Source organism: Lynx canadensis, chromosome A1, assembly GCF_007474595.2.
Source record: "Lynx canadensis isolate LIC74 chromosome A1, mLynCan4.pri.v2, whole genome shotgun sequence".
In the NCBI taxonomy this organism is placed as follows: Eukaryota; Metazoa; Chordata; class Mammalia; order Carnivora; family Felidae; genus Lynx; species Lynx canadensis.
Window position 1 is genome coordinate 29,369,377 of NC_044303.2, and position 13,694 is coordinate 29,383,070.

The following is a 13,694-nucleotide window of genomic DNA, read 5'->3' on the forward strand; positions in this document are numbered from 1 at the left end:
CAGCGTGGAGCCCACCTGGAATTCTCTCTCTCCCTCTCTGCCTCTCCCTTGCTCACTCTTCCCTCACCCCGTCTCTCTCTCTCTCAAAATAAATAAATAAAAGTTTTGTTTTAAAGCCGAATACCCAAGTATAAATCTAATGAAAGATATGTGATACCTCTACACTGAAATTTACAAAACTGCTGAGGGAAATTAAAGAGCACTTAAACAAATGGAGGGTGTATGAATGATACTTATGTCTCAATATTAAGAAGTCCGTTTTCTCCAAACAGATCTACAGATCCAATGCAAGTCCAATTAAAATCCCAGCAGGCTTTTTTTTTTTTAAGTTGACAAGCTCATTCTAAAATTTGTAACTAAGTGGAAATAAATTGTATAAGATGTATAAAGTAATGGCAATACAGAGGATTTGGAATAGCCAAGGCAAACTTGAAAAGTTCTAGGACCTCAAGATCCATTATAAAGCTACATTAATTATGATAGTGTGGTACTGGTACAAGGTTAGACACATAGACGCACATACACACGGTCTTCTACTTGACAACAAAAGTACCTTAAGAATTTAGTGGGGTGGGGGTGGGGGCACTCGGGTGGTAACTGAGTGTTCAACTCTGGATTTCTGCTCAGGTCATGATCTCACAATTCACAGGATCGAGCCCGCATCAGGCTGTGCACAGACAGCATGGAAACTGCCTGGGATTCTCTCTCCCCCCCCTCTCTTTATGCCCCTTCCCCACGTGTGCACGTGTTCTCTATCTCTCAAAATATATAAATAAAACATTAAAAAAAAGAATTTAATGGGCAAAATAATAAATGACAGCATTTTCAGTAAGTAGGGCTGGGTCACTCAGATATCCATATTGGGGGAAAAGAGCTTTGATCTCAGGCTCATACCTTCCTCAAAAATTAATGAGATAAATCATAGTCCTGGATGTCAAACCTAAATTAATAAAGCATCTAGAAGAGAACACAGAATAGCCTCATGCCCTTGGAGTAGGTGAAGCCTTATTAATATGACACAAAAAGCACTGATCCTAAAAGATCAGCAAACCCAGCCAGTTTTACCTCACATATTTCTGCTCTTACCTTTCTGTCCATCCCTACAATTACTGACCTATGTAAGAGGGTCACTTTGGCTTGAAACACAGCAGTTGTGCCCAACAACTGTTCTTTTCCCTTTAACCATTCTTCCATAGCACAGAGACAATAACATACTTTTAAAAATGCAAATGTGACTGTTAAGGCCTGTTTAAGTTAGAAATCCTGTAATGGGTTAGCATCGTTAAGAGCATCACATCCAAGCTCCTCAGAAGACCACATCTAGCTGTTTATGACCTGGCATTTCACCTGACTTGAATTTTGGCTCTACCAATTTTAGAGTTCATATCATCGTTTTTCTAACACATGTTCTTGTCTGTCCTAATTCTAATTTAGCTTTTGAGGCTGGGGCTCGGGTATCACACCTTTGAGAAAGCCATCCTTATACCTTTTTTTGGGCTGAGTGCCTGTCCTAGCTATTATGGCTATTCCCATTCACGTTAGCATTTAAAACAATGAGTTTAAATTTCTGGAGAGGATATTAACATCTTTGAATCCCAGGGCTTAGTTTAGATTTTGGATGTAGTAGACACTCAAGTTCATTTACTTGTTTAATGTCTATTGACTGGGCAGCTCGCTCCCACTTCCTCCTCCTTTCTCCACCCCTAGTCCATGGAACTTGCTAGAAGCTTCCATCAGATCTTCGTGTGTCAAAGGGCGGTGAGAGAGGACAGGACCTGACTAGATTGGAAAAGTAAAACAGTACTGACACAATATTAGGCCACCTTCCTCCCTTTGGTGCCTTTAGATGTAACAAGTTTTCTTCTCACTCGGGGAAGCCAACTAGGAAAAAAGCCTGCGGCTGTGGAGTCCTGGGTAATGGAATAGTACACGCGAACCGGAACCAAAGTGCATCCTTCAGTCTAGCATCTGCAAGGGCAGGACGATTTCCGGCAAGTCCTTGTCCGTTAGGATTCCCAGCGCATAAATCACAGGAGCTACGCACAGGCCGGAACTACGCTCCCGGAAAAGACACGTAGTGCAGAATGACGTCACAGGTCATGAAAGCCTCGGCTGCCTCGGGGAGCCATGATAAGAATTATAGTGAGCTGTGGTGAAAATGGAGCCCGATGTGGCTTATTATTAATAGACGTGCAAAACTTTCCCAAGCGTCACACGCTCCTGGGGAATAACAGTATGGTACAAAAATGCTTTTGAACTACTACCCCCGAAGGCTCTGTTGGAGTGCGGAGACGTGAATAGCCCACGCGTCCGTAACCATGGCTGCGAAGGGCGGGGACTGGGAGTGTTGGTCACGGGACGCGGCCGGCCGCGAGACTCAGTCCTCCACGGTCCCAGCCCGCCCTGCGCTCGCTTTTCGTTTCTCCTCCCCCCGCCGCACGCTGCGTGGCTGCTCGTTGGCTACTTAGGACGGAAGCTCAGTTTGTGTTTCTCCAGAAGTTTCCCCCTTGGGCGGCGGCGCAGCTCGTAACCTCGGTGGTAGCAGCTCTAACAGCAACAGCGATTATTAGGGATGGCGGCAGCTGCAGCAGAACCTGCAACAGCCCAGAAGTGCGTGTTTTTATTCTTTTCGCTAATTATTTTTTATCTCCCCCTCCCACTCACCCTCTCCTTAGTGAGCATGTCGTTGTTTTCGCTGGCAGGTTTTTCCGGAGCTTCTCAGATGCTCTGATCGACGAGGACCCCCAGGCGGCGTTAGAGGTGAGAGAATCAGTCTCCGCTTCCTCCACTCTTCTTGGGAGAGCCCGGCCCCCACGGGTTCCAGCGGACCCCGCCTTTTCTCAGCACTGCCTTCCTGGGATCGGGGTTACTGTTGATGTTGTGTATCATCCTTAATCCTGACAGTGTCCGTCTGTCCTCGGTTCCACAGTGGCCCAGTTACTCCAGACCCTTGTTCATGTCCCCTCCCAGTTGTAGAGCGTTACTGCATCCTCGTAGCTGCTTAGGAATGCCTTCTTTATTTCTTGGGGGCGTAGTTAACCTTCATAGTTGGCCTGGAAACAGTTTTGTTTTGTTTTGTTTTTAATGGCATTTGTGAGTAGGAGAAAAAGTGAAATCTAGGCTTGATTATATTTGTTAATTCGGTTTTCCACTTGATAATTCTTGCCATCCGTACATACCAGGTGCTGTGCTAAAAAGTGCAGACTGCTGGAACAAAAACCTTTTACCGTGTTCCTGAATATTTCCAGATGTCCTGTCACTGTTCATTATCCACTCATATATCAGAACTTTTTTTTGGAGTTGCTTTGTACAAGACACTGATTGCTATGGATTAAAGTCTTGTATTATGTCTTGCATTTGTATTTACAGGACACTTTGTATTTGTGTGAAGTGAAAGACTATAAAGGTAGAAAGAAAAGTCAAAAGAGCAAGATTTAAGTAATAATTAAAAGTAATAAAGAGAGCCCAAGCGAGGGATACATGATGCAATTGGTCGCAAAATACAGCGAGGGCTTTCTTGGTTTGAAGTAGGAGGGAAAGAGGAAACCAAACCTTGTCCAGTTGTTATATCTAATACAGGTAAGGTTAGCAGTTTGAGGCAAGAGATGTTTTTTTTCTAGCTAGGACTGCTAAACGAAATTTGCCACATGCGTAGTAGAGTCTCTCTGAAGAGGTGATGTTTGACCAGAGACCTGAGGGAGGGTGATGTGAAGCTCTGGGGAAAGAGCATTCCAGGCAGGAAAAGAGCCAATGCAAAGTCATGAGGCTGTCCGACTCAAGGAGCAGCAAAAAGGCCCATTTCACTAGAGGGGGATGAAAGAGGAGTGAGTGATGGTGCCAGGAGGAAGCCAGGGGCCAGGTCCTTTAGAACCTTTTAAGTTGGGGTGTGTTTTTTTGGGTCTAGATATGAAGGCCCTCGGATAAAATGGTTGGTTCATCTGTTGTGCTCTGTTTCCCAGCGAAGCTTCTGGGATCAGGATTAGAATAATGTTACAGGAGGCACTGAATATTTTTCTCCATAATTCAGTAGGTCATCTAGACAACTGTTAATTTCAGAAGCTACATTTGTTGTGGTCGTCTTAGCCCCACTGCCTTCATTGGAAATCTAGCTTATATGGGTTGCTTTTAAAGGATATTGTTGCAGTGAATTTCATTGTCACTTCTCATCTCCTTTGTTTTATTTAAGAACATTTTTTTGAGGTTGTGTGTATAACATCGTAAGTCTGCAGCTACTGAAGTTGTAGTTTTACACATGCGTATACCCCCCAGATCAAGATGGGGAACACTTCCATCCTGAGAGCTCCCTCATCCTTCTTCCCAGCCAATAATTCCCCTTACCCACCAGGAAAACTCCCATTTTGACCTCTGTCACCATTTGTTTTGCTTTCTCTTGTACTTCCTATAAACGGAATAATAGACCAGTTACCCAGTTGAGTTTGGTACTGTGTCTTGCTTTAAACATGTGAGATATGTCCATATTGTGTGAAGTAGTTATTTTTTTCCACTGCTGTGTAGTATTTCATTGTTTAAAAATACAGCACAGGGGCACGTGGGTGGCTCAGTTGATTCAGGTCATGATCCCAGGGTCATGGGATTGAGTCCCACCTCCGGCTCCGTGCTCAGCATGGAGCCTGCTTAAGAGTCTTTCTCCTTCTCCCTCTGGCTTTCCCCCACTCATGCGTGTGTGTGCTCTCAAAAAAAAAAAAAAAACAAAAACAGTTTATACTAACAGTAGATGTTTAGGTTATTTCCAGTTATTAGCTAGTATGAGTAAAGCCACTGTGAATTTCCTTGTATGTGTACCTTGGTGAACACGTGCACTTTGTTTTGGGGGTATATACCTAAGAACGAAATTGCATAGAATAGGCATGTGGTTAGCTTTAGTACCTTGGTTCTTAAACTGTGGCTTTTGAACCAGAAGCATCAGCGTCACCTAGGAATTTATTAGAAATGCAAATGCTCGGGCCCCACCTCAGATGGACTCAAAGTTCTTACACTTCATGTGGTCTAGTACTTACCCTTCCATTTTACAGAAGAAAACAGACCCAAAGAAATCCAAATGATCTGTCACAAAGATGTATATAGCCAATTAGAGGCAGAATGGGGCCCTCAGGACACAAATTTCCACACTGAGTCTAGTGTTGTAGAAAGTAATTCTCAAAAGTATCCTCCCCAGACCACCTGTAGCAGCATTACCTGGGAACTTGCTAGAAATGCACATTCTCAGGACCCACCCCACCTACCTGAGTCAGAAACTGGGAGTGGGGAGAACCAGTTGTTTTAAGAGGAAGTGTTCTTTTTAAAGCTTGAGAAGACCTCATAAAGATGAACAGGTAAATGTTAGTTACTAAGTAATTGATAGTGATAAGTAAGCCTGGAACCTTGATGAGAGGCTGTTTCTCTCTAGACTTTCTCAAGGGCTGGGTTAGCAGTACCGTTGACCCCTGAACAACATGGGTTTGCATTGGTCCACTTATACATGGATGTGTCCCAGTACATACCATTCTGTAAATGCTTTTCCCTTGTGATTTTCTTAATTTTTTTTTCCTCCAGCTTTATTGTAGGAATATAGTATATAATACATACAACGTTCAGGATATGTGTCAGTTGACTGTTTATGTTATTAGTCAGGCTTCTGGTCAATAGAAATCTATGGATTAAGTTTTTGGGGAGTTAAAAGTTAGATTGGATTTTTGACTGTGTGAGGGTCAGTGCCCCTAACACACCTCATTGTTCAAGAGTCAGCTAGTCATTTTGAAATTCAGGACACTTGATGTTATATCCATTAAAATGTTAACTTTTTTTTTTATGTTTATTTTGAGAGAGAGTGCAGGAGCCAGTGGGGGAGGGGCAGAGGCAGAGGGAGAGGTAGAATCCCCAGGCTCCAAGCTGTCAGCACAGAACCCTATGTGGGGCTTGATTTCACAAACTGCAAGATCATGACTTGAGTTGAGATTAAGAGCCAGATGTTCAACTGAGCCACCCTGGAGCCCCTAAAATGTTACATTTTTATATAAGACTATCCAATTAGGATTAAAGGGGAAATGTATCAAGCTGATTCACCTTTTTCATTCATTCAGTATACAATATACATTACTGGTGAATTTTGTGCTGGGAGTCAGGTATCTAAAGATGAAAAGACTGCACTGAGGAAGTTTGCATTCTAGTGGAGACAGAGACAGATCAACAGATTAGTAAAATATAAGGTAAATATTCTAATGGAGTGGTGTATGAAGTACACTGAGAACATAGCAGAGACTAACTAGGGTAGTCAAACACTTGAACAGGATGTCTCAGCTCACTAGGGAGAGAAAACATATGTATGGATTATGAGATCTTTTGAGACCCAGTATAAACAGTTAAGAGCACGGGCTTTGGGGGTGCCTGGCTGGCTTAGTTGGTAGAACATGTGACTCTTGATCTTCAGGTCATGAGTTTGAGCTCCACACTGGGGGTAAAGTTTAATTAAAAAAAAAAAAAAAATGAAAGAAAAAAGCAAAGGCTCTGGAATTAGAGTGCTTGGATCCAAAATCCTGGTTTCATAATAAATCCATAACCTCAGGAAAATTCCTCTTGTCACTCTGGATCAGGTTTCCTGTGAAGTGGGACTAGATAAGACCTATTGAGATTTCAGCTGAAATGTCATCTCAGCTTTTTTTCCTAGACCATCGTATCTAAAGTGGGCCCCATTATAAACTTTAAGGTGGCAGGGGTTTTGTGCATCTTTTTTTTTTTTTTTAAACGTTTATTCATTTTTAGGAGAGACAAAGCGTGAGCAGGTGAGGGGCAGAGAGAGAGGGAGACACAGAATCTGAAGCAGGCTCCAGGCTCTGAGCTGTCAGCACAGAGCCCAATGCGGTGCTCGAACCCACGAGCCATGAGATCATGACCTGAGCCAAAGTCAGATGCTTAACTGAGCCGCCAGGCACCCTCCGCCCCCCCCCCCCCCCCCCCCCCCATAATTCTTCGAACAGTTGAGGTGGGTATTTGCATTTTACTCACAAGTAAGCTGAGGCCAAAGAGATTAACTTGCTCAAGGTTATATAGTTGAGAAGTGATAAGTCTCTGGGTTCAAGGCATCAAGGTCATCCTCTGGAGGAGGAGGTAGGTCTAGGGATGTATAATATAATTAAAGGTTTGGTAGCTGACTTTAAAGATACTGACCATTGATAGCTTTGTTGAGAGTGTAGCTGGTTAGCATAAATGTGCAATGTTACCAGTTGTGCATGGTTGTGTGGTTTTTGTTTTCAGCAGTGCTAGATAGTTCAGGAAAGGAGAAGGGTTGACACTCTTGTTTATTATCTGTGATTGGGGATTAGCATGGCTAGAAGAAAAAGGGAAATGGAGTCAAATTGAGATACCTAGAGCTACATACCTTCAGCAGTTAGGTCCCTCTGAGCAGTCTGCTTTAGCTTTTAACCTTAACAACAAGTTATCTTGTTGAGTAGTATTTTTACAAAGCCTAAAACTGGAAAGATTTAGAAATTCATTTTCTCAGGTCCAAATTTTAAACAATTTTAATGCCTTAAAAAGGAGGTTTTTTTCCCTTATTTTTTTCTGGATTATCAGGGTATTTCCTTTGTCATTATCTTGGTAAAGATTTCAGTGTAATTATACTTTAGAGTTCACTGAGTTTCTTTATTTTTAGAACTATAAATTGCTTGACCATAGCGTAACCCATTTTATGGAAGTATGTATCTTTGGACATGTTCACAGTATGTTTCCCATTGGTCTGCATTACATAATGGCCTTTTGCCACTATGATTCAAATGTTGGCACTGAAATCCTTGCCTTCTGAGATACCTTTCTTCAGTTCCTTTGTACTCCAGCAGTGAACAACTGTTGTCACAGAAACAGTAGAACTCTCAAAACATGCCACAAGTCCGTTGTAGTTCATACAACCACAAATTATTGTTTTAACTTCACTTTTTCTGGTTTTATTATACTGTGTATTGCTTATTCAAAGTAAATTGGTTATTGTAGTTTATGATTTAAATTTGTGTCATAATGTTCAGTTTGTGCTCTGTCCCTTGGTAACTTTTCAAAAATAACAGCCTAACAAGTAAGTTGTTTTATTTAACTGAATCACGTAACTGTTTCTCCTTAACCAGTTAGTTTGTGCTTTTAAAGGTTATTTGCAAGTTGGTTCTTTGAAATTCAGAAGTTTTTACTTGACTCCATTTTATTTTTTTTTTTTTTTTTTTTTTTTTTTTTTTTTTTTCAACGTTTATTTTATTTTTGGGACAGAGAGAGACAGAGCATGAACGGGGGAGGGGCAGAGAGAGAGGGAGACACAGAATGGGAAACAGGCTCCAGGCTCTGAGCCATCAGCCCAGAGCCCGACGCGGGGCTCGAACTCACAGACCGCAAGATCGTGACCTGGCTGAAGTCGGACGCTTAACCGACTGCGCCACCCAGGCGCCCCCATTTTAATTTTAATTATCTTTGTACCCCCAGTGTCTGGCCTGGATTTGTTATGTAACATATGTTTAAAAATGCTTTCTAAGTTAATAATCCTGGGGTGCCTGGGTGGCTCAGTCGGTTAAGCGTCTGACTCTTGATTTCGGTTTAGGTCATGATCTCATGGTTTGTGAGATCAAGCCCTGTGTCGGGCTCTGCACTGACAGCCTGGAGTCTGCTTGGGATTCTCTCTCTCCTTATCTCTCTGCCTCTCCCCCCTCTCTCGCACTCTTAAATAAACGTTAAAAATAAAACAATTAGATGATCCAGATATTAATATAATTTATAGTAGCTTTTTTGACCTGAAATGTACCTGTTTTCTTGCTTAGGAGAGGCTAGAAATTTGGTTTGAAGATATATTTGAGTAGATAGGTAAGAAGCTATTAGCTCTTTTCAAAATTGTTGAAAAGTTTAGTGCAAGATGGTATCATTTAACTTAGGAATTTTAAAGTGTTAGGAAAACACATTAATAAAATGTCATTGGTGTGTGAAAGATACTTGGAACAACATTACCAAGAGGCAGTGTTTAAAACCATATTTGGAGTCAGGCAGACTGGATTTGAATCCTGTCTCTGGCACAGCCTCATCACTAACTAGAAGGTAAAGGAATGGATCTTCTGTGCATGTCTGGGGGAAAGAGCTTTCCAGTGAGAGAAGCAGCAGGTGCAGAGTCCTAAGGTGTTTGAAGAACAGCAAGGAGGCCAATTTGCTTAGGGTAGATGAACAAGGGGAAGAGTAGTGAGAGAGGAGGTTGAAAAGCTAGCAGAGGGTAGTATCAGGGAGGGCCTTGCAGGTTACTGGACGAACTTGGGCCTTTGTCCTGAGTCAGCGAAAGACATTGGAACATTTTATGCCTATTGATGTAAACCAGATCTTGATTTTCATTATTGCTTGAATCAGGATGGTAGAGGTGAAGATAGTAAAAAATGGTGTGGATCTTAGGTATGTTGGATTTTGGGTAAATGATTACCATGTATAGTATACATTGCTTTGTGAGAACCACACTACTGGGTTAAAGCAAAATTAATGATGTGTGGCTTTTGAAATGATTTTACCTTTTAAGAAAACTACCAAATCCCTAGGATGTGTGAGCACTGGGTAGAGAATGAAAGCATTCCTATTGGCCTATATTTGTCGTTGGCCGATTGTGTTGTGTCTTCTTGCATCATTGTTTCAGCTACCACTTAACATACTTTTTTGACTGCCCAGGGTGGCAAACTTTTAATCTGATGTTAAATCTTGATCAATTGATAGTAGCTTTCTATGAGATATTGTATCTGGGTTTTAAACAGAATGCTGTAATTTCTTAGGGTTGCCTGCCATTGACAGGATAGGAGAGGGCCAGATAAGCTTGATTGTGTCCTTATTGATTCTGTTAACTTCCCTGAGTTCTAGATTTAACTTCTAGGTTTTGTGTTTGTTTCTTTATTTTTATTGGACAGCTTTGCATTTTCTAGGCATGTCAACTTCTACATGATCTTTGAGTCTTTTCCAAATTAGGAGGAGAAAATCTGTGATGGTCAATGCATATCATCTAAATTCTTCAGAATAAATGAGGTGATAATTACCATTTATTGAGTTTCTACTGTAGGCCAGGAATTGTGCTAAGATACTACATTAGATTGTGGGTTTTGGTGGGGGAGAGCAGAGAAGGGGAGATACCGACTCTCTTGCAAAGAAAAGCTCCAGACTTATTATTTTTTTTTTTTCAACGTTTATTTATTTGTGGGACAGAGAGAGACAGAGCATGAACGGGGGAGGGGCAGAGAGAGAGAGGGAGACACAGAATCGGAAACAGGCTCCAGGCTCTGAGCCATCAGCCCAGAGCCCGACGCGGGGCTCGAACTCAGGGACCGCAAGATCGTGACCTGGCTGAAGTCGGACGCTCAACCGACTGCGCCACCCAGGCGCCCCAACTCCAGACTTATTTTAATTCCCTGTTATCTTTTCTCCAAATAGCTTATGATAATAGGTTATTTGATTAAAAATCATGTTTAATTAGAATTCAGTTGCTTTTAAAAAAACATGTACTAACAGTCAACATGTTTATATTTTAGGAGCTGACTAAGGCTTTGGAACAGAAACCAGATGATGCAGAATATTATTGTCAAAGAGCTTATTGTTACATTCTTCTTGGGAATTACTGTGGTAACTTTTCTTACTGACTGTATTTTTTCTTAAGTTGTAAATTTTGCCCAAGATACAGTGAATCATACACAGTAGAGATTATCTTTGAGGATTTTTAAATTGGTCTTTCATACAGGGTGTAAAGTAGCTGAAACATGACAAACTTGTTGAGCAACACCCAAACAGATGTTCTGGGTGTCTTTTCTTCCTTCAGTGGGTGGACAATTTATATGGATTTCATTTGTAGTTATTTTATATGCTAACAAAAAATAGCATTACATTTACTATTTCACAGAGTATTTAAATGAAATGTTCTTACTTGCAATTTTTATAAAAAAGAATACCTTTCTGTATTGTGTAACTTTATTCTGGATAGAGAATCTGGGTAGGGAAAAATTAAATACCTTGAGACAAATTACATAAATGATGTTAATGAGAAAATTAGATGAACTTTATCACAGAGCTTTATTCATTGACTGAATAGCTTTAAAAAGGAAGCTAAATATTAGGCTCATAAGGTATGAGGGTAAAGTTTTTTGAATTATATCTTGGATTAGTTTTTCCTAATTTAGAAGCATTTGTCCATTTTCAAACTTGAAAACTTAAAAATCTAAGGCTGATTCAAGTTCTGTATGTAACTTGTTAGGATCCACAAATAACTGACTAAAAACCCCATTTTTATTTTATTTTATTTTATTTTTTTGTATATAGATGCTGTTGCTGATGCAAGGAAATCTCTTGAACTTAATCCAAGTAATTCCATTGCTATGCTGAGAAAAGGGTATGCAATAACCACTCTTCTTATTGAATCTGGACTATAGATAGTAGGTGTTTAGTTTGTTGAATGAATTAATTTTAAGTTTTATGTAAATAGTAAATTCCGTATTTATACATTTTATTAATACATTTTACAGCTGAAATAGGATTTAATTTTAAATATAATTTTATACTTCCATAACTAGTTAGTATGTGATAGGAGATACATAACTAGTGTTTTTTAAAATAGCAATGATTGGAGTAATTGCAAGGTATAGATGAAACTGATGGATTTCATATCCCTTTTTGTTCATTGTTTGGGATTTACTATATTTAAGTGACTAGAGAATATATTTCTCAACCAAGCTAGACAGGCTACATTTAATGCTGTGAAAGCGCTGTATCTGTGTACTTTATATACCAGCTTGTTTCTGTTAAGTGTAACTTTATTCTTAAGAAACTTCTTTAATTTCTTAGTGTAACTATATTTTGGAATAAGCAAGTGTACATAATTAAAATCAAGAAATTCCTTCTGAAATGAGTTCCAAAATAGGGTTTTAATGGGAGATATGTTTAATGTTACAGTATATTAGAAAACTTCTTGGCTTATTAACATATACTTAAAATATTTCTTTTACCAGTGGAGCATGCTAAGATATTTAATTAGAAAGAAAGCCTTTTTTCATGATCTCATGTGTGTGTGGTATTTGTTTTTAATATGCTCATGCAGGATATGTGAATACCATGAAAAAAACTTTGCTGCTGCTCTAGAAACTTTTGTAGGAGGACAGAAATTAGATAGTAAGTATTGGAATTGTATGTTAATAAACTAGCCCACTATTTCTGTATTTTAAATACCACAGCTCAGTTTTGTTAGTGTAATCTCAGATTCATTTCAAGTTCATTATAGAAACCCAACATCTTTTTTTCTTTTCTTACTGACATTTCCTGTTGTTTGCAAAATTTGAGTTTACTTAAAATTAATTAAATTGTCCTTTAGCATTTAAATCACAGGTAAACTTTGCCATTAGAAGTTAAAAACTGTATATAAAGACTCAGTGTGCTCCCTTTACTTAGCCTGGCTTTATATTTTTCTGATAGACAAGTGAAAGTTTCATTTGCTCTTTTTTCAGAAGTCTATTCAGTTTAAGTTATTATTCAGGTAGCTGAGATGGGAAGTTTTACAGCAGAAATTTTTATAAGGAAGTGTAGTGTCAGTTTGGGTAAATTGTGATAGGAAGAAACTTGGAGCTTTGAAAGTACTGTGAGTTTTTAACGTCAGCTTCAGAGAAGTATGTGAAAATTAGTAGTATGGATATCTGTGCACATGTATAGAAATTGAAAGAACCAAAAAACCAGAGAAGTCTGCAAAATACTGGCAGACAAAAGTTGTAAGTAATCTCATAGATAATCGTAGACTACAGAATTCTTATTGTGTATTGTGTACTGTCATTTTATCTTCCTCTAATGATAGAGTCTTTTCACAGTTCTCTAGAGCAGTGGTTCCTAACTAGGGATGATTTTACTCCCTTGGGGACATTTGATAATGTCTGAAGAGATTTTTGATGACCATGACTGATGGATGGGGGATGTGCTATTGACATCTAGTGAGTAGAGGCCAGGGATACTGGTAAACATTCTATGTTGTACCGGATTATTTCCCAGAACAGAGAGAAGTATCTCGTCCAAAATATCAGTAGTGCTGAGGTTGTGAATCTCTACTTTAAAGTATTGCATGACTGTGTTTTTATATTTCTAAAAATTTACTGTTGTATTGTTTTGATTATTTGCTTTTCTTCTGTATACCTGCTCGGGAGAGGACAGCGCGCCCAACTTTGCAATCGGAACCTACAAATTAGGAAAGAGTGGTAGTATGTGAACCATTAGGTTACTCGCTTAGCAAGCCAGCGTACCACCACTCCTAGCAAATTCTAGAGTCCAGTTTTCTTGTATGATACATATATGAAAACCCTGAAGAGACATGAATCATTCCCCTTTCTAGACTTCAAAGCCCTATTCCTTATTTCTTTTTTTAGAGCAATAGAAAGTTCCCCATCTAAAATTTTTCTTTTTTAATACCTTCTTGCCATGGACTTTTATCTTAGAATTACTTCAGTCTGCCTCAAATGAAGGTGTCTGGTTTTTGGTAAAATTGCTGTTGAGGATATTTAATTTAAAAACAGATTTGCTCTTTTAATTTTAGGGAAAATTTATGTTAAATTGTTAGGGTTCCCTTATTAGACAAGGTAAAAAATTTATAACTCAGAATATTACTTTTTTTTTCCCTTTGGTATGGTAGAAAGCTTGGTTTTTATTTACTGATTAATTTGAATAATAGGTTATTCAGATCA

The 13,694-nt window shown here is 39.5% G+C and overlaps 1 protein-coding gene across 1 annotated transcript in view; it reads left to right on the top strand.

Moving 5' to 3' along the window:
• Window positions 1-2,484: 2,484 nt before the first annotated feature.
• SUGT1 (SGT1 homolog, MIS12 kinetochore complex assembly cochaperone) overlaps window positions 2,485-13,694 on the top strand; it is a 43,949-nt gene continuing 32,739 nt past the window's right edge. Inside the window, exons 1-5 of the mRNA XM_030311833.1 lie at window positions 2,485-2,610; window positions 2,703-2,760; window positions 10,518-10,608; window positions 11,299-11,368; window positions 12,074-12,144. Of these exons, the coding sequence (XP_030167693.1) occupies window positions 2,573-2,610; window positions 2,703-2,760; window positions 10,518-10,608; window positions 11,299-11,368; window positions 12,074-12,144 (328 nt within the window). The 5' untranslated portion in view covers window positions 2,485-2,572. The remainder of the gene's footprint in view (window positions 2,611-2,702; window positions 2,761-10,517; window positions 10,609-11,298; window positions 11,369-12,073; window positions 12,145-13,694) is intronic.